We start from the raw sequence: 24,464 nt of genomic DNA, 5'->3' as shown, positions 1-24,464 counted from the left end.
TTAAGATGCTATTTAGAAATGCTCTTTAAACTGAATTGAATTAACCAGCCATGTTTACATTTGAGTTCACATATTTGAAATTTTTATTGTAGGTCTGCTTTGCCTGTGTAGATGGGAAAGAATTCCGTCTTGCTCAGATGTGTGGGCTCCATATTGTAGTACATGCAGATGAATTAGAGGAACTTATCAACTACTATCAGGTAATGAACAGCAGTCTTTCATATTAATTGAGATCTTTTGCCACAGATATTCCTATCTTTAATTTCCTGTCTTCCTTATTCAGGATCGTGGATATTTTGAAGAACTGATAACAATGTTGGAAGCAGCTCTGGGACTTGAGCGAGCTCATATGGGGATGTTCACCGAATTAGCCATTCTATATTCTAAATTTAAGCCACAAAAAATGAGGGAGCACTTGGAGCTGTTCTGGTCCAGAGTGAATATACCTAAGGTAACCAGCCTTTAACATTGGGAGCAACTCTGTAGCTAAAACTAATATTTTAAAACATCCCTTTTTGGACTATCTAGAATTAAAGACTCATATTTAAAGCAATTAAATCTTTCTTACATAGGTGCTAAGAGCTGCAGAACAAGCTCATCTTTGGGCGGAATTGGTGTTTTTGTATGACAAGTATGAAGAATATGATAATGCCATAATTACCATGATGAATCATCCCACTGATGCATGGAAAGAAGGGCAGTTCAAAGATATCATTACCAAGGTATGTACCTTCTTCAGAAAACAAAACAAAGGCTTTAAAATGAGTAAGCTCATTAGGAAGTAATTCTGACTTATGTGTGGATTTTTCCCATTTTAGGTTGCCAATGTGGAATTATACTACAGAGCAATACAGTTCTACTTAGAATTCAAGCCTCTGTTGTTAAATGATTTGCTGATGGTGCTGTCTCCACGGTTGGATCATACTCGTGCAGTCAATTATTTCAGCAAGGTAATTATTTTTTAAAACTTCAAAATATTATAACAAGGATCTAAGACATACTTGAATAATTTTTGTCCATGGAACTTTAACCATGTGCTACATTTGTAACAAACTCTTTATTTTAAAGGTTAAACAGCTACCCCTGGTGAAACCATATTTGCGTTCAGTTCAGAACCACAACAACAAATCTGTGAATGAATCACTGAACAACCTCTTTATTACAGAAGAAGATTATCAGGTAAAACCTTTTGATTCTTGCATATATTCTCAAAACTCAGGTTATAATTAGATTGTAAATTGATATGTTTTGCAGTTAAAAAATAAAAAGAGGCCATTATCCTTAGACTTTTAAATAGTAGGTATTTATATGCCTACGATTTAAATTTAAAGAGGTGTTCAGGATTAATAAATCTGACTTCCCTCTGATGAAATGCCAAGTTTGCAGAATTTTGCTTAAATCCTTATCTCTCTTTAGAAAAAAATTATGGTTACTTTATCCCTAAGCATATTATAGATAGGGTTGAAAAGTCTTTGATCTCTTAACTAATCCTTAAAACTTACTTGGTATTAACTGTATTTATTCACTGCTTTTCTTGCCCAATACCATATTAGTATTTGTTTAATAAACTTTCCCTTGTGAAAGGCTTCACAAGAACAAAATTAATTAAGAGTTAAGATTCAGTGGGCTCTTTTTTCTTTTAGGCTCAGAGCCCATGCCCCTCTGTATGACTGACTGTCATGTTGAGTTGTATCAGGAGTTTCCTCAGAGCATAAAATCTTAGCCTTCAAATTATAAACTTTCCGAATTTCATAACCATTTATGTTAGTCCTTGATATGAAAACCTTGGAGAAAATTGCACCTTTAGAAATTTTACAGTATCTTCGAGGTCTTTGTTACATAATTATATTGGAGAACCTTGATGCTTATTTATTAGATTACAACTTTGTGATTTGATGCTTGAGTCTAGGCTGTTATATTTTAATAATGGTTCACTGGTCATCATCATACGTACATGTCCATTGATCATGTCATATACAGTCATAATGGCTCATTGATAAAAAATGATGAAACATAAACTTAAAACTAGAATGGAACACTGATTTGGAATTTGGATGGCTTTTCTTTTTTTAAGGCTCTGCGAACATCAATAGACGCTTACGACAACTTTGACAATATCTCACTTGCTCAGCGTTTGGAAAAACATGAACTCATTGAGTTCAGGAGAATTGCTGCTTATCTCTTCAAAGGCAACAATCGCTGGAAACAGAGTGTAGAGCTGTGCAAGAAAGATAGCCTGTACAAGGTGGATGAAGTTGGTGGGGGAAGGGCCATTAAACCAACTTCTGGATGATCTGTGTTAACCCTAATGTGGTATACTACAAGTGATTATGGTCTTTAAAAGTATTAGCTTATGAATATGAGAATTACCTTTAAGCCCCCATTTGAGGAGATCATAGTTAAGTGAATTTCTTTATTCTAGGGCTACCTTATTTTTATTTCAAAGCTCTCTCTTTAAAAAAAAAAAAAAAAAATGCTTTATCCATCTATTCCTTTTCTTTCAACAAATCTTTAAATTATATAACTGGGACTCCACCCCCGCCGCCGCCCCCCCCCCCCCTTGTATTGCTTAATTTACCAGTTTCAGTATATTTGAGTTTAATGTTTGACTTTCATCCTTTCGTTTGAATAGGATGCAATGCAGTATGCCTCTGAATCTAAAGATACTGAGTTGGCTGAAGAACTCCTACAGTGGTTTTTGCAGGAAGAAAAAAGAGAGTGCTTTGGAGCTTGTCTCTTTACCTGTTATGATCTTTTAAGGCCAGATGTTGTCCTGGAAACTGCCTGGAGGCACAATATCATGGATTTTGCCATGCCCTATTTCATCCAGGTCATGAAGGAATATTTGACAAAGGTAATGGCACCTCTGGGTATATTCAGAACTAATTATCTTGAATATGTAAAACTCCATGTGCAGACTTATTTTTTTTAATGTTTCTTCTCTAGTAAAAGTAAGTTATTTAGTTGATTCAAAAATATTCCTGTTATCCATAAATTTTTAATTTTTGACAAGTGACATTGCATGGAAAAGGAAACTCAAATCATAACTTGCCAGAAGGTTTATCCTCAATGTATTTCTGAGGATAAATAGTATTACTTCTACATTGTATGTTAGTTTTTTTAAAACATTTTATTAAAAAATTTTTTTTCAAAATATCTTAGATCAGTTCTTACTATTCAGATTCTAGAAATAGTAGTATAGGTTCCCTTTATTCGGTTGGTTCTTGACTTTAATGTGTATGCGTGTTTCCCTGGGGAAGCTACACCTGTATTCTTAACATCTGTTAATCTTCTCAATATTTTGATAGTTTAACCCCTAATTTTAAAATATCATAGGAGGTTAACAAGTAATGACACGTTTCCTAAAAGTGCATTAAACAAGCTGGGGATATAATCTTATAAAAGTCACTTATTCGTCTTAGTGTCCCGTTCTGATGTTAGATATTTTTATTCACCCTATCTTCAATAGTTACTAGCTTTTTTGCTGTCACACATTTAAAAATGATCTTAAAGGATCCATTTCATTAGAGAAAACATGCTTATTAAAACCTATTTCACATCTGATCTCTTCAGCATGCCTGTTTAAAGGGGGGAAATAGCACTACTAACAGCCCCCAGTATACTGAGTATTTCCTTAGGCTACCATCTAAGTAGATACCATTATGTTCAGTAATAATATTTTAAGAATTAACACTTTCTGTGTATAAGTCCAGGGTATCTTAGCCATAGATGAGAATTCTTTTCTTATGCATAATGCCAACTTGTGAGACCTGGCTCTAAGCTGCTGTTAACCGAAGTGCTGTAAATTTTACTAGCGATTAAGCTGCTTTCTTTCACACTGACTCCAGCATAAATTCTTCTGCAGTAAGCTCTGAAGTTAAAAATATATATATATTCTAAATTTTGCTTACAGTATGCCCTTTATTTTCACTATTCTCATACCTTTTTTAGTGGTTAGATGTTTCTCCCCTAAACCTTTGTTGCTGATTCTACCTTTTTATGCTCAATATGGAATTTGATTTTTTTCTAAGCTGCACCTTCTGAATTCCTTTGCAGGTTGATGCAATAAAGGAAAAGGTGAAAGTTGATTCTTTTCCATCTTTAAGTCTGGAGGACTAAGTCTAAGGAATTTGCATGATTTTTTCCTTCCTTTTCTACACTGCTGCTGCTGCTTTTTCCCCCCCAATAAATTTTCACTAAAGCCTCTGCAAGTCCCTTGAAACATAACTATAATAGAGTTGTAGGACGTTAGTAGATGTTTGGTACTAATCGGCTAATAGGCTTTAGGAAGGGCAGGAGGCTAATCAGTAGTTGGTTCACAGTCTCTCTTAAATAATTATTAAAAACTGAGCATGGTGAGTTTCCATATTAATTTCAAAGTTTCAGGAAATTTCTCTTCCCTGTCAGGGTATCTGGACCATAATAGGATTCTCTTAATACTCTAAATAAATTTAAACAGCCTCTGGTTTTATTTTGTGAGCTTGCCTGACAGTCGCTGAATTTATATCTGTATATACATGCCCTAAAAGGCTTTTTGGGATTTTTTTTGGTATTGAAGGACTGTGATCCAGTTTCTGATCTCTTGATTCTTACTAATTTTTTGCTGAAAGTAGATACAAGAGATACTAGCTGCTTCCGAAGAGACTTTCCTCATGTTTCTCCAGGTGTCCAGTTCTTATGGTGCTAGTCCATTTTCAAGAGGACTCAAAACTTTTTAATTATGAGAGTAGCTTGCTCTAATTGCTGCTAGCAACATGGATTATTTCTATATATAACAAAGCAATATTAACTTCTATGTTTTGTAATAAGGCACACCTCTGAAGCCACCTCAAGTTTGCTCTCTTATTCATCTGTTGGTTTATCCATGGTAAATTTAGGCACCTTTTGGTTGCTGCTTCCTTAATTGGCTTGTCACCATTACAATATAAATGAAACCAATTTACAAACTTATGTCTGATATCAAATTGTGGTAAGAAAAGGGTGGGAAGATAGAGTTGAAACAAATTTGAATGAATTTGGCTGGGGGACAGTGCGTTGGAATTATGTTGAACCAAACTGGAGTCACCATTGGAACTTAGGGCAGACCTGAGTAAAATGCATTGTGTGAGGCCCTTCAGCAGCTAGTAAGCAAGGCAGTTAGAAAGCGTGTGTGTGAAAAACAGGTAATTGAACTGCAGTGTTATGCATTGTTTTAAATCAAGCATGTACAACAGTCATTGCAATTACATCATACTACTTTTGAAACTCTTAAAGCATTGCTGTGGGCTGTGTGTGTTTCTTGAGAGCCTGTATAGCAAGTCATCTTCAGATCTCACTTCTTGCTTCAGTACTTTTGCCTTTTTTTCATGCACACATACACCAAAATAACTGACTGCATGTTAACTTTTCTCTGCAGCATATTGCAGTCTTTGTGGAAAAGCCTTTTACATTACAGTGAATTTTCAATAGTACAGGTGGAACTCAGTGACATGCTTACCTGAAATTTTTCTTTTTAAATCCAAGGATCAGAAACTTTTGTTACAGCTCTTAACAAAAGCTTATGTTCATAACAGCCTTCTCTGCTTTTTCTTTTTTGAGCAATCTAAATTGGGTCTGTGGAATAAAAAATTGGATGTTGCTGTGCCAGAGGCTGTCCTATTATATAGAAAAATCAAAAATTTTTTGCTTAGCTTGGTGCTGTTCCTTCAGAGTTCTTATTTTTTTGTGTCCCCCCCCCCCCCCCATGCCCAGCCTGCCTATGTCTGTGCCTGGGCATTGTGATATTGCTAGTTCTTCTAAGTCTTACATGTACTTCTGTAATAGGTCTCTGTCTCCAACATCTGACTCAGACATTAACTTTTAAACATGTGTTCACTTTAGATTCTTTTCCTTGAAAGTCTGGAAATGTATTATGCAGTGGTGGGGTTTTTTGTTGTTTAATTTTTTTCTTCTTAGAAGTTATTAATGTACACTCATCCATGTATTTTTTTGCACAACCTCTTTAGCTTGGATACTGTTTAGGTTAGCAGAACCCCATCTGACCCTTGGTGGCACATACCATACTTTAAAGTATACAGCTGTAATAATTTTTGTTGTAAGTTTGAATACCAAACTGTGGGTATTTTTCATGGTATTTATACTCGATAGTGGTCTTTAATTTGACATTTGGTAATACATAACAGATGAACACTTAGGGTATAAAACAGGAAAATGTATGCAAAAGCAAATTAACCCAACTTCCTAGGGTGGGGAAACCACATTTTATTTAAAGGTGTCTAGAGTCTGCCTCAGCTTACTTTTCTAATATTTTGTTCCTTGACATAGTAGGATGGACTAGACCCACATTTATGGTACTTAATATTAAAAAGTTAGTACACGTATGAAGTATTGTCCTAATCTTAGTGGCCTATCTGAAGACTCCAAGACACCATTTTAAATAATTTCAGAAAGAAATCAGGGCTGCTCTAACCATTTTAGCAGTCTTTATAGCTTTTTCACTGATGTTTGCATGTCTTTTTTTGTGAGTGATTTTTTTCACTATTTGCCTTTTTGAGGAACATTTAATAAAAAGTTTCTTCCTGCACTTTTCCCCCATCTCACTGCACATTTATGACTTTGAACACCACTAGTAGTAATAACTTTGAGATTTGAAGTGTAGTTTTACTTTAAATATAATGTAGTTATGCTTTGGTTGAGATACCGACTTTTAAATATAGTTTAAAAGACAAATATAGTGTATATTTCAAAAGGCAAGTGAAAGTTGTGCGGTGGAGATTTCCTAGTCTTAGTGTCCTGATGACTTCTTCCTAATTCTTCACAGAGTTAGTCCTAGAGGCACTTTACAGATCACCTCGCTCAGCTGTCTCTTATAGACAAGGACATGTTTTGAGGCTAAGTGCAGTGGTTTGCCTAGTTAGTGGAAGAACCTATGTGTTCTCCCTCGGTTCATTAACACATATGGACTCCTCTACAGTCTTATTTCTGTCAGATAGTATCCACATTTATTTAGAGTAGCTAGCATATAATGGCCATTTATTGTGGCTTCATTAAAAGCAAAAAAAAAGACAAAAACTCTTAAAAGGCTACTTCTTAGAAAATAGAGCATAAAACCATGCAGCCTGTCTTTATATTAAAATAATCAAATATGGAGCCACTTGAGTCTTAAACTTCAGTTTGTACCTATAATCAGTATCAGCAGAAACTGCACACTGGGCAAAAGGTAGCTTATTCTGCATAAGTATTTGTCCAGTCATTAGACTCATTTTACTTTTTTTGAATACCATTTCCTTTGGGGAAGAAGTCTTGTCAAGTCATGAGTTCATTATTATCTTTGGTAGGCTTTAATCTTCATTTGTAAAAGTGGTTCCTTCTCATTATCTCCCTCCCTCAGGCTGGCTGCTACCTAGCATGCCCAGTTTTAGCCTGGCGTGCGCTTTAATGGCATTTATAAATCCCTCCTTCTGGAGGGTTTATAATGACAGTGCTGAAAATCACCTTGACTGAAGTATGAACATTGCCACTGAATTTGAGGGGGCCTGAGAATGTTCTTTCTAGTCTTTTTATTTTGACAAAATTTAACAAACTAAGGCTTTTCCACTTTCTGCCATAAACCTAGGTTTATAATACTTTTGAGGTGCTAATTAACATTACCTGTTTTTCTCCAGGTGGATAAATTAGATGCTTCAGAATCACTGAGAAAAGAAGAAGAACAAGCTACAGAGACGCAACCTATTGTTTATGGTAATCTCTTTCTCTTTTTAACTTAACAGAAATATAGTAGATAAATGTTTCATTCTTTAGGGATTCGACCTCAAAATTAGGGATTCGACCTCAAAATAGAAATATAATAAGCTTCTAAAATGCAAAAGGCTCACTGAGTAAAGAAATAATTCTCCTACTGTTATTCCACCCCACTCCCCAAAACAGTCTCAAAGCAGGCATTAATTTTATCCCCTCAGGTAATCTTAAATGCAAAGACAATCTCGAAAATCTTAAGATCATAACCTCAGTTTTTCTATTGCCTGGTCACTGGTTGATTGCTTATTCATAAATTACTGAAGAAGAATTATTGGTGAATTCAATTTTCAGAAGTGCTAAGGCTGTCTTTAGAATGCTTTTTTTTTTAAAATATATTTTATTGGTTTTTCACAAAGAGGAAGGGAGAGGGATAGAGAGTTAGAAACATCAATGAGAGAGAAACATCCATCAGCTGCCTCCTGCATACACCCCACCGGGGATGCACCGACAACCCAGGTACATGCCCTTGACCGGAATCGAACCTGGGACCCTTCAGTCCGCAGGCCGATGCTCCTTCCACTGAGCCAAACGAGTCAGGGCTAGAATGCTTTTTACATCAGGGATGGGGAACCATTTTTCTGCCAGGGGGCCATTTGGGTATTTATAACATCATTTGTTTAATATAATTCACCTAATATAAATTTTTGTTGTTATGAACAAAGCTCCTAGATTTATTGAATTTCTAGTCTTGCCTATAATTGCCTTGGTAGGGCCAGACTAAATAATTTCAAGGGCCTATATGTCCCGGGAGCCAGACATTCCCCGCCCCTGCTTTACGTAAAGAATACATCCTCTATTTAAATTTTAACTGGACAGAGAACCTGAATAGGGTTTCCATTTGAGAACTTTCTAGAGAGATAGGATCTTCAAACTCTCAGTTAATATTTAAGGCAATTTAGTTTCTTCTTACACATTTACGTCTGAACTACCTTTTCCATTTCACTCTTGGTGAACAGATTCATTTGAACAATGAATTTGAAGGGTATAGGTTACAGTGTTCTTTAGACAAAAAATTTTAACCATTGTATCTCATCCTGCTAAAGGAAATGATAATATTCAAATCTATTATGACATTACCTCCTTTATATTATAAATATAAAGGACTTTGGGGATTTAGAGAATCAGGGTAATTTTGACAAAGTTGGAAAAGATAACCTTTAAATAGATTGTTAGAGATGGGAGCGAGATGTTTCACATATTTGAAATAGGAAACACAGTAGGAACCAAAACAGAATGAGTGTAATAATTTGGGGGCACCTACTAAATTTGATTTGCCTTTAGGGTGTTTAAATGCAGAGGCCTTATAGGCAGTTGACAGTGGGGTTGAAATTTCAAGACAAATGTCAATATCAAGGTTAGAAGTGATTTTTATAAACTGCTGATTTCCAAAAAGCATTTGCTCACTAAAGACAATTTTGTTGGTTATTCACAAAAAGGGGCGACACGAGGTCGCTTGTGCTGGGAGAAATCTTGCTCTAGGATTACATTCCAGTGGCAGATTGAGTCCTTTTGCGGCAGTTGGGAAGAGGTGTTACGTGTCTTTTCCCTCTAAATAAGCCGGCTTCTCTATAGGTTGTTTTCTGTAAGTGGTCAACAACTATTTAAACTTCCTAAGAGAGGCAACAGAATATATGAAAGAGGTTGTATGCTCTAATGTATTTCATACCTAATATATATTTGAATATGTCTTGCTATTTTTAATTGCTTTCTCTAATTAGTACTAGATTCTTTGCTGAAATGCATTAGGTTTCATTATCATGTAGATGTGCTTAAATCAGAAATTTAAATATAACTTTAACATTTCAGTTATGTTAAAATCATGTCTGTTCAACAATTGTTTTCCTGTGCTAATTATATTGTCACCAAATATAATGTGCAAACACCATGTTATAAAAAGGCTTATTAGTAGATGTCTTGCCTGCTGTCAAGCATGCATGTGCATATTGCTTTAGGTGATATGAAGTAACATAACTACTGTCACAGTGCTGACCCTTAGCTCTGCACTGTTTGTTGGCTTTATAGGCAGGACCCTTCTTAGGGTGACTGTCATGCCAAAATTGTGGCAGTCAGAAGTGCTCCCCAAAACTCAAAGTTGTGATTATGCTACTAGAGGGGAAATTGGAGTGTGACAGTCCTACAATACTAACAATTTTTACTGCCTCCTTGCCCCGCACCCGCTCCTTTTTGTTTTCCATCTTTAGGTCAGCCCCAGTTGATGCTGACAGCAGGACCCAGTGTTGCAGTCCCTCCCCAGGCACCTTTTGGCTATGGTTATACTGCACCACCCTATGGGCAGCCACAGCCTGGCTTTGGGTACAGCATGTGAAACGGAAAGCTGATCCTGTAGTCGCCTATTTTCGTACTGAAACATCGTCTCTACCCACTTCTCAGTTTATAACAGAGGAAAACAGGCACATGTTCTTGTAACCCTTATTTCATGAAGGACTGCGTTTTGTTTCTAACTATAAACTTGGATCACCTATGTTAAAAGCTTATTTCACATTCCGCATCATTTTAGAATTTATTTTCAAAGGGGAATAGTTTCAATGTTTTATTCATCTGGGCTTTTTTTCTTCCCTTTTGTTCTTTGAAGAACTGCCTAATATTCAATCTGTTGTGAAGAACCTGATTTGCACTCTGTAGTGTTTAAAGAAAAACTCTAATATTGAAGCTCTTAAATTTAGTGTATGTAAACAGCTTACAATATGTATTGTCTAAATGCATTTAAATCTCTTTTATTCAAAGAAAAGCTAAAGCAAAAATATTGGTATGTGACCATGCGAGACTGTCAATGCAACAAAGACAACACTAATCATTATCAGCACATCCTACACTGGACTACAGTGCTCTCCAAAGTATTGGGAAAATGCATTACAGACAACTTGCCTGACTTTTCAATGAGCATAAGAGGCCCTCTAACCTATGCAGGTTTCCTGATTACGCATATAGAAAATGCTAGTGTGTTTTTGCTCACTCCATATGTAACAGGTGCCCTTATGTTGTGCTGTATCCTGTGCTTTTTCTGTGGGACCATTCCATTCAAGAACAAAGAGCACCATGATTCCAATCTGTGTGTATTTACTAACCCTTCCCTGAGGTTTGTGTATGTTGGATATTGTGGTGTTTTAGATCACTGAGTGTACAGAAGAGAGAATTCAAACAAAATATTGCTGTTCTTCAGTTTTGTTTGTGAAATTTGAAAATACTCAAATTTAAAATAAATTACTGGACTGTGGAAATAACATGTAGAATGGCAGTTTTAATTAAATACCTCTCAAACTTAAACCAAAGGAACCATGGTTTTGGTAGTTCCATATTGGATTCCAAGGGTAGGGAGGTATGAGAGCAGAAATGGAATGAGGATCGGGACATGTGAAAACACATATCACATTTATAACATAAGGCACACTATAGTGGGCTACATTTCAGCTATCTCCATCATATTAACCAAGTAGCACTTTTAAGTTTTATCTAAGCATTTTACTTCAATGAACAAGGTCATGATATGAAATTATATTAACTTGATATAAACATATAGAAACATGTAGTTCATGCTATTCCTCACCATGAAATTGTAAGGGTCCCCAAATTATGGGTAGTTTAAGGTGATTTTTTTTTTAAACCAGTGTTTGAATCCAACTCTTGGCTGATGGTTAAGAATGTTACTTTAAGTTCATTTCACTATTATCAGTAGAGTTAGAGAGCCCCCTACTTAGCCTTGTATTGCCACAGAAGGGTCTTTTTTTTTCTTTTTAACTTAGAACCTCTTTTCGTTCCCTATCTTTAATTCCCACCCTATAGGAAATTACAGTATTAGCTGGAAAATCACCCTTTTTTTGTTTGTCCTAGTGAAGACATCTTGCTATTCAGGATCTGGCTGCACTTTTGTTTCTGCTGGATCTCTGCTCCCTGTTTTCATCATTATGAAAATTAAGAGGGAGAATAGTAATGGTCCTAGTGAGCCTATTCTTTTCAGACTCAACATGTGTTCTAGACCTTCAGTCTCTTCCCTCCCTTCTCTAATAGAATCAAATTAAAATACTTAAGGTTTTCCTACAGCATACTTTAAAACGTTTTTTTTAAGAACAACAAAAAAATCTTGTGCTGTAATACTGAGTTGCCACTTAAGCCTTCTATAATGGGCTAGAGTAGAAAGAGGAACTGCTTTGACTTGGGTTCAAATCCTGAACAAGATGAACTTCTGAGCTTGTTCCCTGAGTAATTTTCGGAATTCTTTGCAAGACCGTGTTTAAATCACAAAATGCCTAGCTCAAGACTAGACACTAGTAAGTGTTGTACAATAAGTAGTAGAATGAATTGGTAATAAACTGTATTTTAAAGGATTTCCTAACATGACTCTGAATGATGGTCTTGGAGAAGGGATTAAAAACAATTAACCAAGGGTACTACGAGTCCTTAGTACTTTCGATGTAACAAACAGGATAGAGGAAGGGGAGACATTACTGGGAAACTTTTCAGAAGGTAAGCATGCTTTCAGTGATCTTCCCTAATATCCAAATACAGCCTTTGTACAAAACCTGTGATGTTTGTTGACAACTATTTCAACATAGGCAGTATAACAGCAGAAGACTAACTGGTGATCTCCGAGTAGGGCCGCTTAACTTTGCTGTAAATTGATTTAGTCACGCAGACATTCTCACTCTAGTGGTTCTCAAACTTTTTCTTTAGGATCCTTTTATACTCTTAAATCATTGGCGGTCCCAAAGAGTTTTAGTTTATATGGGGTTGCATTTATTGATATTTACTGTATTAGTAGTTAAAACAAATTTTAAAAATTATTAAATCCATTTAAATGTAATAGTAATAAACTCACTCCATATTAACATAAAGAATTATAAATTAACTGTATGTCCCAGAACAAAGGTCAAGTGATAAGAGTGGCTGGCATTGTACTATTTTTTAATAACTTTCTTCAGAGTTTGTCTTAACAGAAGACTGCTGGATTCTCATCTGCTTCTATATTCAATCTGTTATATGTTTTTGTTGAAGTACATGAAGAAAGTATGGTTTCACAGATTTGTAACTAGGAAAGTATTTTAATAGCCTTTTTAGATACTTGGGGTTAGTTGAAATGTGGAATCTGAAATTATAAAAGTGAACTTTTCATACTGTTGTATTAAAATCCATTGGTCTATCTTTATTTTGAATGGATCTTTTACCCATGCATGATTTGTACCCTCATGCATTGGTTATGTGGAAGACAGATTTACTACGTTACATAGCTCTTCAAAATGTTGACACATTATATATTTGTGAGAAACACTGATCTTACCAGGAAAGTCTTAAGTTTGGGGAAGCTTGGATGAGAGGCAGATAAAAGTTTTCCTACATCCTGTCAATTGTTATTTATGAGGAGACTGCTACCAAACATTCAGATCTGGATAACCAGTTTGTCAGTGGTTCTTGCCAGTAAAAATTTTCCATGATAAAAGCAGCTAGTTCAGCTCACCACTCAGCCTCACAAGTATTTTGGTCATATTTCAGTGTGCACCAGAAGTGTTTAATGCTACACAGAATACTAAGACAAATAGTTAAGGGTCAAATTTAATAATATTGTTAGTGCTTCATCCAGGGTGAATTTTTTTTTTTTTTTTTATTGTGGGGAGGTGCAGTGAAAACTACTTGTACAGGTAGGTGCCACTGCCTTCATTTGTGAAAGGTGCCAGCAGTTTTACCCATGGTGTAAAAGAAAAATAATGTGTTAATATTATAAAAATAGTTTTAACCCCCTGAAAGTGTGTTAGAGAACTCATGGGCTCTGGCCATACTTTGAAACCTGTAAGATTATGAATCCTATTAAATAAATACTAAGTACAGGTGAACTAGAGAACAAAATGTATCACCAGAATTTGCATACAATTCATCCTAGTAGATACGCCATGACTTATTACAATTACTTGAATCAGCCACAGCAGGCCCTTCTGTGGGGAATGCAGTTCTTTGAACGTGGAACCAACAGTCTGAGGCAAGCCTCAGAAATTACCTGAGCCAGAACCATGCATTTAGGATTGAGTTCAATTCAATTACACTTTGTTGCATCACTTTTGAATCTGGTAGTATAAACATTCTCTTTAGAAACAGTTGCTACTGTGGCATCATTTAGTTGCAATTTCTCCTGTGCTGTAATATGCCAGTGTAAGTGGTATAAAACTGACCAAATATTATAACTTTTAAGGCTGCCTGCCAACTCCTTTAAACTTATACCTTAGTTGTGCTATCACGCTGCTTATGTTGAAGTTAACTGCTAATTAATGCTAATTGTTGAAGTTAACATGGAGAGTTGAAGCCACTTAGCATGCACCTGTTATCAAAATTCTCCCTGGCATCATAATTCTTAGGGATATACTAAATTTAGAAATACTGCCAGGATCCCCCTAAAAGGCTCTCAGAAAAAGGGCTCTTTGCAAGAATACATTGCAAAAAGGGTAGAAGCTGTATAGTTTTGGGAGCTGGGAAGCTGGTATAGTAATACTGGAATTATGTCATGTTAATTTTATAAAGATCAAAAGGGAAATAAAGATGCCCATAAATAATTGAATTATCTAATCCCTTCAGTTCTGGGTAAACTGAGATGTTGTGATGACACACTACTTTCACTTCACAGTGACCATAAATTCCTACATGTGCCCATTACCACCTTTAAGGTCCATACAAGTCACTTCACCAGTTTGAATGCTGTCACTGTCAGGAAAGGGGGGAAGTGAAGCAGTTTTTATAGCTATGATGTAGAACCACTGCTGAGAACCTTTGGCCACAGGGGGTCTGAGAAATGAGCATGAAACTGCACAGGTGGGTTATATCAATGCCATTAAACCTCAACTTTGAGACATAAATTTTAAAAATCTAGCAGGTTAGAGTCTAAAGCCTTTTGTGGGTGGCTATACATCTATTAATAAAGTAGGTGCTCAGTCATCCATAAAGTTATGGTAGGAAAGAACCTGCATCCAATGGGACTACCTTTGAACCCCTGATCCTCTCCAATGGTGACAGCAACATAGTCTTGGGGAAGAAGAGCTATTAACATGCAGAGGGACCTAACCATGCAAAGGAAATGCTATTTCCCCCCTTGTAATCCAATTTTGTTGTGAACTGTTTCTCTTAAGTATTTTTTGTTTCAGGACTTAAACCACTAGGACAATTTAACCAACTTTTTTTTTCTTTTTAGCCCAAGATAACTGTGTAACTGTGCCAAGTACATGACAGAAGAACATGGCAACAGATTTTCACCTCAAGAACACTTAAATTGGGGGAAGAAACTCAGCTTTTATTGTTAGAATTTGACAGTTTCAAACACTTGTGGTGAGACAATCATGATACAAAATTCTATCTAGTAAAGTTTTAGGTGACCAGTGACTTTGTCAATTAGGTCTGCTGGTCCTGGCCCAATTCCCAGGACAGTTTGAGAACCTGGTGCAATCTGAGTACGTCCAGCATCTTGGATTAAACTTACAGTCAGTCCCAGCGTCTTTGCGTGGGTCAGTAATGCAATCAGAGTTTCTTCATCAGGGGCTTTGACCACCACTTTGGGCTGGCCACAGTATTCCCACTGTTTGAGCAGTTCGGGGTTTTTCCTTTGAATTTGCTTGTAGGCAGAAACAGCAGCATGAGAACACTGGGCAGCCACTTTCCCTTTTCCCATCTTTAAGTCATTTCGAACCACAAGAATCATTTTGTACTCCCCACTCTCTCCTAAGATGCTCGCTTCAGTTCTGGTGTCTGTGTTTGTCTCGTTCACTGAGCTTTTGGGAATCATCCCAAAGCGTACACGGAGGCCCCAGCCCAAGCACATGCCACAAGCTACTCCCGCAGCCACGCTGAGTGCACCAGGATGAGCCAAATACTCCATTACCAAGGATTTGGAGAGCATCTTAAAGGAAAGGAAAAAGGTTATCACTACACAGCAGTGAAAAGTTACAGGCTTATCAAATACCTTAATAGTATATAAGCAACAGTATTTTTAAAACTCTGAGGTCACCCAGAAAAAAGGCACAATATATTTTGAATCTTATGTGTGTACCGCTTTTTCTCCTCTGTACTAGAAAAAATTTCAAGAATACAGATGAAGCAATTTAAGTCATTTTGAATCTCAAAGTAAGAAGTATCTCTTGTTCTTGGCTACAACAAAGCTCTGTTCCTCAGAAAGGAAATGTCCTGTTTTACCAAGATGCCCGAAGGGTCTAAAGAAACCAAGAATAACTCCCCCACCCCCTTTTCTGGGATATAGTGCTTATTTAATCGTGTCTTCATAATGCAATGTGGGATGGTACCAGCGCCTCAGCGAAGTTCCTGGTTGTCTATGTATGGGTCTGGAGTGAGGTGCCTTGCTAACATTTACTAGACCTGAGCGTAGAGTGCTGTAAGTCTTACAAGTGAAGATTTGTCCCATTGGACATTATTGTAAGTGCAAAGCTAATACACAAGACGAACCCAATTTCATTTTACATACAAACACAAACTATTTTTTGCATTTAATATACAGTGAATTTACCAGAGTGCTTTATATAAAAACAAAGGGAGATTATCCTTTATCCTTTTTTATCTTAAAAATTAATTCTTGTTATCCCAACAAAGCTGTTGTTCATGGTATCTGAGTCACCAATAAAACGTATCAGTCTACATTTGAGGTTATTGGATTCATGTGATTCTGTGGCACAAGTCCTGGAAATACAGATTTTATCATAAATTTTCTTTTTATTCTCATGTTAAAATTAGTACATTGATGCTTTAAAAATGTATATGGTAAATTATATGCAGTCTTATCAAATAGTTTAATATAAGGATAGTGCAGGGAAGGGGGTGTTAAACCTTATGAGATGTAATTCATACACTATAAAATTAACTTTTAACAAGTACAATTCATGTTTGAAAGTAAAAAATACTGAAATCAGTTTTAAATTGTATATTGCATTTTGTTTGACCAAAAGACATCTTGGTCAGAGATGTCTGGCAAATAAAAAAGATGGAGGTATCTCCCACATTTTGAAAATCCATGTTACATCACTTGCTTTTGTGAAAAACCTACATTAGTACCTGCTTTCAGTAACCAAAAGAAATCCGAAGATTTTCCATTTTACACACAAAAAACGGCAGATAGCAAAAAGTGTTCACTGTTTTTCAGCGATTCAATATAGAGGCAGCGTGCACCCAGAGTAGTAAGAGTGGCACTGTTTTTACTATCCAAGTATTATTTTAGGTTTCTTGTATGATTTGGTAGGTTATTTTCTGGGGCTTGGGAACACTCAAATTTTTCCATATAAATGAACAGGAATTGCTTCTTCACTTTATACCATCCATTTCTACTTACAAAAGATTTCATAGGAGTCCCCTCCTTTCAGATAGTGTATATGTGCATCATTTTAGTGGTCAGAAGATAAGCCCAGGCTAGAAATATAGATTTAAGAGAACTTCACATACAACTGAGGTAATCAAAGTGACGAAAGTGGATGAGGCCACTGGGAAAAGTAGAGTGAAGGGCTAAAACAAAACCCTGAGGAAACAAACATTAGGGTTCAAAAGAGAGTTAGCGATGGGGTGGCTAGAGGAAAAAGGGTCACACATGGTCTCAGTCCTCTTTCACCGGTGTGCCTAATGAGGTAACAGGGCTGTGCAGACAGGACTTCCTGGCTCTAGATGTCTTTGCAGCCAGAAAAGTAAATTATTAGAACCCACATTGGGACTTCTCTCTGATAATCTAACGACCAGACTCTAAACTGAACAATTAGACAGATTCTCTGCTCTAATTTATAGGTTGCAAAGTAACCAAATCTCTCATATATCAAAATCAGGTACTATCTGGAGAAAGTAGGTTTACTGTTGTGAATACACAAAATAGTTTATTCTTGTATTTATTATTGTATTCTTTTCCATATGACCAACTGTAAACCTACTTTTGCCCCACCCTGTACAGAAAAAAGACCTATTATGTGTTGAATAACATTCTAAACCTTTTACTTCCATTACTGTTGCTATGAAAATAAAAGGAAAATATTCGCCTCATTTTAAAAATAAGAATCAGAGAAGCTGCTTATCCACAGTAACATGACTAATAAGAGCAGTATTAAAATGTACTCACTATCAGGGTCATGATACAAAGCTCATCTCCAAAGCTTTATTCCCAAATCATCATATGCTGAAGACCCCTAAAGCCTTTCTTGAGCTCCAAACTTGAATTTCCAGCTTCTGCTAGTTTCACCACTTAGATGTCTATGAAGTACTCTAAATGAACACAGTATCTTCCCTTCCCTCTCAAACTTCCTTTTTCTGTATTCTTGATTTCTAAGTAACTCCGGACTTTTCTGTCCTCCCACCCAGTCACCAAAACTTGTTGCTCTGTCTTAAACCATCTTATTTAAGCAGTGCCCCAATTATCTCTTGGCCAAAAGCCTCTAAAATTAACTTCACTACCTCTCATCTTTCCACATTTGCTTCACTCGTTCATCCTAGTCCATCTTCCAGTATAATTATGCTCCTAAAACACAAACCTGAGTCTACTTCCCTGCTCAAAAATCACTGGGTAAACGCCCCTAAAGGACAAAACAAATCCCTTTGCACGAATTTACAGCGCTACCCGATTTGGTTACAACCTACTGTATCCTTCTACCCTACCCTCCTGCTACTTACTGTACTACCCAGACACACCAAATTACTAGGTCCCTCCAAGCAGCAATCTTCCCCTGCAATTATTTTCCTTCACCTAAACACACAAACAAAAACATCTTCTTTACTCCTTAAGGCGCAGTTCAAATGCCTGTCTCTAAAATACTTACCAACCCCCAGTCTGAGCTCTTCTTCCCAGCTGCTGTAGCACTTACACATAACTCCTCCTGTGGGTCACAGTCTCTGGCGTCTACTTCTTTAATATTTCAATCAAGGAAATATTTCTCTAGCCATTATGTCTGGGAACCAAATTTTCGATCATATTCTTAGAACTCCCCCCCCCCTTTTTTTTTTTTCCTTCGTAGGGCTCAACAACTCGATACGATGGGGGATTTCCATAAAAACTCAGCAGAGTGCGCGGCCTGCCCGGTGTTCTCTCACATTCGGAGCGAGCACATCGATGCTGCCCGAATGGAGGCTTTGTCTGGGAACTGAAAATTCTGGGCCCGTCCCCCGCCCAGCATCTTGGTCCCTTCTTCCAAAGGATGGCTGGCAGAGCAGGAACAGTGGCTCCAGCAGCTTTGGGGCGGCAGGAAGTTTACGAAGATGAAAGGGTGGGGGTGCGGGTTACGGAAAGAAACATCCCAACTGGAGAGAGAGGATGGAGAACGGCACCCTCTCCTTCGCCCTGCGAGGGGCCCACCTACCTAGTGCGCTTCTCCTCGCCTCGGCCGCGTCTTGAGGTTCTTCACTTTGGAGGAGCGAGCACGCTGCGATCGCACGAGGTACCTCTTCCGCGGTTCCTGGACAACAAGTTCCGGATCAAGAACTGCGGAGAGAACAGTCATTCTCCCTCTCGCTCCGCCCACAGGTCCCGAACCGAAATCCTGCGTGCGACCATCAGCCGAGGTTGCCGAAAGGAGGTGGGAACGATTCTCTTCAGGAGACGGTCTCCCGGGGGAACACGGACCGGAAGTGACGTGCAGAGTTCCGGTTTTGCCGGAGCCCAGCGGCGGGTGTGAGAGTCGGTCAGGTGCCGCTTGTAGGACCCGGAGATCCGGAGCAGCCGGGGTCGGAGCGGGTAGGTAAACGAGTCCGGGGAATTGGGGACGGAAGCCCGAGACTTTCCTCAGAGCTCAGCCTCTGCCGGAGCTCTCCCACTTACGCCGTGCAGACCTGGGGCACCGTGATTTCGACTTCAAGCAGTGTTTTCGGGGGCTGCGGGCTCTGGATGTCTGGCGGTAGCCGGCTTATCTGGGACACCGCTCCCTGGCTGGCCACCGGTACACCGAACCCACACACCTGACTCCCGACCATTTGCCCTGAGCGCCACTGATTGGCAAGCCGCTCTAAGCTGCTGCTTCCTTCCCCGGTTTCTAGGACTTTAGAGTCAATGGAGATCTTCCCTGCTGATGACCAAGCTGTTTAGAAGCATACGCTTTTAAGCAAAATTCAGACGTGTTGTTTCATGTATATCTTGTTCTTGTTTTTTATTTAGAAAAGATTTTCACACTTGTCTGAAACGAGGTGACAAGGTTGTTGAGATGTGGAATTATATAGATTAGAGGTTATCGTTAGTTTTAATAGCTAGTAAATTTGCGTGTTGACTTTGTAACTACCAAACACTGATCTTATAGTCATTGGTAAATTTTTTTAATTGATTTGAGAGAGAGAGAGAGAGAAACATCGATGTGATAGAGAAACTTCAGTTGCCTCCCATACATACACCCCCACGGGACAGGGAGCCCAAAACCTGTGTATGGGTGTTCCCGGGGATGCTCCAACCAACCGGCCAGGGCTGGTCTCGTATTCTTTTTGTTCAGTTCAGTTATCGAGAAACTGATTACCCAGATTTTCTCACTGTCCATCTTCTTCCTTGAATAACCACTTTTTAGAATTGTAAACCACTGTGGCTTGAATAACCACTTTTTAGAATTGTAAAATATCATCAAACTTTGAGTCAAAGACCTGGATTGAAGTCCAACATTTATTGAGTGAAAGTTGACAGATTACCTAACTTTCTGAGCTGGTTGGTAAAGGTGCTGTTCATTTTATTTCATAGAATGTCACAATGATTGAGATAGTAAATGTGAAATCACTATGTAAGTGAAAATATGGTGATATTGTCATTTTACTCTGAAATCTGGACATGTCTAGTGCAGAATACTGTTCCTTTGCATCTCTTCAAAATTTGGTGTTTTATGTTGTGTAGTATTTATCAGAAAGTATTATCATACATTTCTCTGAGATGATCTTTGCCCTACTTTCGAACACAATAAAAGCTAGCCAGGAATAATTAGATACTGTAATCCATTGAGTTAGTCACCTTACTTAATAAGTAGGTGACCGGAAAATGAGTATAGCTTTGTATTTGAGAGTCTAAGTCTGATCTTTTTTGGTCATCATGTATTATTACTTAAGAATTTACAAGTACAGAGGAAGCTGAGGTTTTTGGTGCTTATATATAGTTAAATACCTATTGAATGCAGTATTTAGAAGTAGAAGCAACCTCTGTGAACATATAGTTAGATTTTTCTCATTTAATAGGAGAAAATTGAGGCCTAGAAACAGTCAGTATTGGCTCGCCTGAGGTCCTATGGCTTAGGTAGTGCCAGAACCTGAACTGGAAATGAGATCCCAGGTGTTCTTTCTGTTCTGCTCAGGTTGTCTCTAGGCATCTTTGTATTGTTTGGTAGTATTTCCTGGTTTGCTTGAAAATGATTTCTCTCATGTAGTAAAGAGATATATATATGTGTGTATACATCCCCCCCTCCCCCCCTTAGTCTTGTAAATTCCATGAAAACAACGCTATGGTTGGCAAGATTTGCAGTGGAATGTTATAAGGAAAGAAAATTAGTTCTATTCTTCAGAACAGTTATTCTGAGTTCATGCTTTTTTAGTATCAGGTATCGAGGTATCTTCTTTCTGGCAAGTGGAAAAGACAGAGGATCTTTGTAACACATGTCTCACTCAGTGAATGTTGTTAATACGTATGAGAAGCTGTATTAATTACTTTGCTCCTGCTAAAAAAATTTCTCCAAGCTGTTTGTAATTTCATCATTCTGTTATTCTAGAGGCCTGGTGCATGAAATTGGTGCACGGGTAGGGTCCCTAAGCCTGGTTGGCGATCAGAGCCAACCGAGGCCTTCTGACTGCTGGCCGGGGCCTCCCTTCCCTGGCTGCTGGCTGCTGGCTGCTGCCTGCTGGCAGGGGCCTCCCTTCCCTGGCTGCCACCTGCCAGCTGGGGCCTTCCTTCATTCCGTGCCACCTACTGGTGGTCAGATCATGTCATAGCAAGCAATCGAATTCCTGAGGGGTCACTTTGCATATTAGCCTTTTATATATCTATAGACTAGAGGCCCAGTGCACGAAAATTTGTACACTCGGCAGGGGAGGGGGTCCCTCAGCCCAGCCTGCGCCCTCTCACAGTCCAGGAGCCCTCGGGATGTCCTACTGATGGCTTAGGCCTACTTCTGTAGGAGGCGACCAGGTGGGTCAATCAGGAGACAGCACTGCCCCAATCACCCCGCTGCTGCCAGCCTCCCTCTGCGGGAGGCGACTGAGCAGCCGATCAGGGGATGGCACCAGAAGGCGCAGCCTCACCTCACCCCTCCCCCCCATCACCCCTCCGCCACCATTGGTAGCTGTTGCCTCCTATTGCAGTCCTGCCCCAGCAGATCCAGGGTTCCCAAAGGTGTGGACGGAGTCGGCGAAGAATGAAGGACATGGAGGCAGCGTTCAGTTGATCAGCATAGCGAGGTTCTCTTTTTTATTGTTCTGTTACATCTATATTTATACCATTTCATCCTATAAGCATGCCTCTATAATCACATCATGGTATGTTTTGGGTAACGTTCTACAGTTCCTTGTTTCTTATCTGACCTTTGCCAAAAATCCTGTCTCTGTCTAGTTCTGTTGATTTTAATCTTGTCTAGGTTAATCTCTGTGTTCCATTACAAGGACTCTTCCAAGGTCACTGCTCTACTGATAGGCTACAAGGAAGTGACTGAAGGAGATTATCCTACCCAGTAAAGGTTATGTCCTCCCAGCCTCGCTGCTTGCCTTCCCTGGGACTGCCCTGTGTCGGTGGCTCTCCAGGGGTATAGGCTTTAGTGCTTTCCCTGGTGGGAAGATCCCTGGGAATGTGGGCCCAACAAGTCCCAAATTTATTGCCAACAGTCGTAGTCCAAGTTCTTCATAAGTAGTACATGGTATTTCTGTCACACTAGGGGGATTTACTGATTTATTCTCTTCCTTAGTCCTGTTAATAATCCCTGACCTGGGGAAACAACCTTTCTCGGGGAGGTGGTCCTGTTTTAAACATAGCGCTAAGAAGGGGAGCAACCATATGCCATATACGCCTGGTCCCTTGAGACATAAGTTGTGCAGATGTTTCTTCCCTGCAGCGACTGTGTCAAGCAGCAAGGGTGGACTGGCTTCCGGCAAATTCCCTCATTTTTATTTTTTAAATGACAGCACGCATAAATCAGCGGCCACCTCTCGGATTGGGTTGTTTAAGACTCGGAAGAAGACTTGTTTGTGATTTTGCTAACAGGTCAGTCCAAGACTTAACCCTATATCGGCTCCCCACAGCCTCCCCCCTACCCCACTTCGCCATTCCCTCCCTCTCCCTGCTGGCACATGCCTTGGCTGGCCTGGCGCTGCCTGCTCACCGGCCCCACTTCCCGCCAACTGGTCATTCCATGGTTTGGTCAATTTGCATATTATGCTTTTATTATATAGGATTATTTCTTAATCTGTGGAGTCATTTCTGTAATTATTCATTCTGGATAAATAGCCAATGTAGAAGAGTTAATTCTCTGTCTTGTTGGAAACTCTTTTTGCTTCCATTGATTGCACAAAACCTGTTTAGTCTCTCCCCTTCTTGGAGATTGTAGGGCCAGGAACTTATTATCACTGCTGTTTTTTTGCCCACATGCTCTTTGTTGGTCTCACTTAAACTCTAGATTAGAGACGCAAACAAACTGAATGAATTGAATTAAAAACTTGTTTGTTGTTGTGTTAGTTAAAAATCTGTTTCCACAGAGACTTGTAAATATTGTGGAAGTAAACTTTTAAGGAGTTTATTGCTTGAAGAAACTTCTTATTTTGTCTGGGAAAGCAACTTTGTGTAGAGTGTGCTGAATTGATATTATGTGTTATGTAAACCCTATTTAAAGCTCATTTAAAAATATGCTTCTTGCCGAAACCGGTTTGGCTCAGTGACTGAGGGGTCCTAGGTTCGATTCCGGTCAAGGGCATGTGCCTGGGTTGCGGGCACATCCCCAGTGGGAGATGTGCAGGAGGCGGCTGATCGATGTTTCTCTCTCATCGATGTTTCTAACTCTCTGTCTCTCTCCCTTCCTCTCTGTAAAAAATCAATAAAATATTTAAAAAAAATATGCTTCTTAAAGGTTTTGGAACTTTGAATAGGTGATACTTTTCTGTGTTAGATAAAAGATGATGCTTAAAGCTTAAGGTATTTTTAAGTTAAGCAAGAGCAACCTATTGAGTAATCCTATATCAGCTGGTGTAACTATAATTGCTATGGAATTTGTCAGTAGTATTCCAGAAATACATATTTTGTGGTATTTTCTCTTTTCTTCAGGTTCATTAATAATAATAACCCTGGTCTTTACAAATTTTTCTAAGAAGACCGGGTGGATAGTGATAAGAGTTAAGGTTATGAAGCTAAATTGCCTTGGTTCAAATTCCAGCTCTACTACTGTGCAACCCTTGGGCTAGTTACTTAGCCTCTTGCAATCTCAATTTCCTCCTTGACAGTGTAGTCAGAATCTTTCTTGTCAGGGTTAAATGAATAGATTTAAGTAAAGCATTTAGAATAGTGCCTGGCATTTAGTTGCCCATGATTATTATCATCAACGTCATCATCATGTGGCCTACTGAGCAGTTGCTAAGAACTCTTTCCCAACCCTCTTCTGAAAGCAGGTCCTTATGTTGCTGTTTACTTGATTATTGTTTGCTTATTATTAATGAAGTGTCAGTAAATAAATGTATTTATATACACAATTTCATTTTGTGAATGTTTTACAACATATGGGATTCTTAAC

General features: G+C 38.5%; 3 protein-coding genes across 6 annotated transcripts in view; 2 read left to right on the top strand and 1 right to left on the bottom strand.

Annotated features, from left to right (window-relative positions):
- The window catches only part of CLTC (clathrin heavy chain), a 68,762-nt gene extending 51,890 nt beyond the window's left edge, over nucleotides 1–16,872 (top strand). Inside the window, exons 24-34 of one of the 4 annotated variants that reach the window (XR_009449215.1) lie at nucleotides 93–200; nucleotides 284–451; nucleotides 573–722; nucleotides 819–950; nucleotides 1,069–1,179; nucleotides 2,075–2,245; nucleotides 2,633–2,854; nucleotides 4,057–4,077; nucleotides 7,644–7,719; nucleotides 14,963–15,096; nucleotides 15,837–16,872. Coding sequence is in view for 3 of the 4 variants with exons in the window: in XM_059669812.1 (XP_059525795.1) it covers nucleotides 93–200; nucleotides 284–451; nucleotides 573–722; nucleotides 819–950; nucleotides 1,069–1,179; nucleotides 2,075–2,245; nucleotides 2,633–2,854; nucleotides 4,057–4,077; nucleotides 7,644–7,719; nucleotides 9,978–10,102 (1,284 nt within the window). In the remaining variant the exon portion in view is untranslated. Of the gene's footprint in view, nucleotides 1–92; nucleotides 201–283; nucleotides 452–572; nucleotides 723–818; nucleotides 951–1,068; nucleotides 1,180–2,074; nucleotides 2,246–2,632; nucleotides 2,855–4,056; nucleotides 4,078–7,643; nucleotides 7,720–9,977; nucleotides 11,019–14,962; nucleotides 15,097–15,836 lie in introns of those variants that run through there. The other 3 variants (XM_059669812.1, XM_059669814.1, XM_059669813.1) reach the window with 3 other exon arrangements.
- PTRH2 (peptidyl-tRNA hydrolase 2) lies at nucleotides 15,041–19,268 on the bottom strand. The gene is made up of 2 exons (XM_059669818.1): nucleotides 19,101–19,268; nucleotides 15,041–15,664 (listed from the first exon to the last, which is right to left on the bottom strand). The coding sequence occupies exon 2, from the start codon at nucleotides 15,662–15,664 to the stop codon at nucleotides 15,125–15,127; it is 540 nt and encodes a 179-aa protein (XP_059525801.1). The 5' UTR covers nucleotides 19,101–19,268; the 3' UTR covers nucleotides 15,041–15,124.
- Nucleotides 19,269–19,338: 70 nt separating this feature from the next.
- Nucleotides 19,339–24,464, top strand: part of VMP1 (vacuole membrane protein 1) — a 102,005-nt gene continuing 96,879 nt past the window's right edge. Inside the window, exon 1 of the mRNA XM_059669817.1 lies at nucleotides 19,339–19,474. The gene's annotated coding sequence lies outside the window, so the exon portion shown is untranslated. The remainder of the gene's footprint in view (nucleotides 19,475–24,464) is intronic.

This window comes from Myotis daubentonii, chromosome 16, assembly GCF_963259705.1.
Source record: "Myotis daubentonii chromosome 16, mMyoDau2.1, whole genome shotgun sequence".
Lineage (NCBI taxonomy): Eukaryota > Metazoa > Chordata > Mammalia > Chiroptera > Vespertilionidae > Myotis > Myotis daubentonii.
The sequence above is the reverse complement of the archived record's forward strand: the minus strand, read 5'-3'. Positions and strand labels throughout refer to the sequence as shown.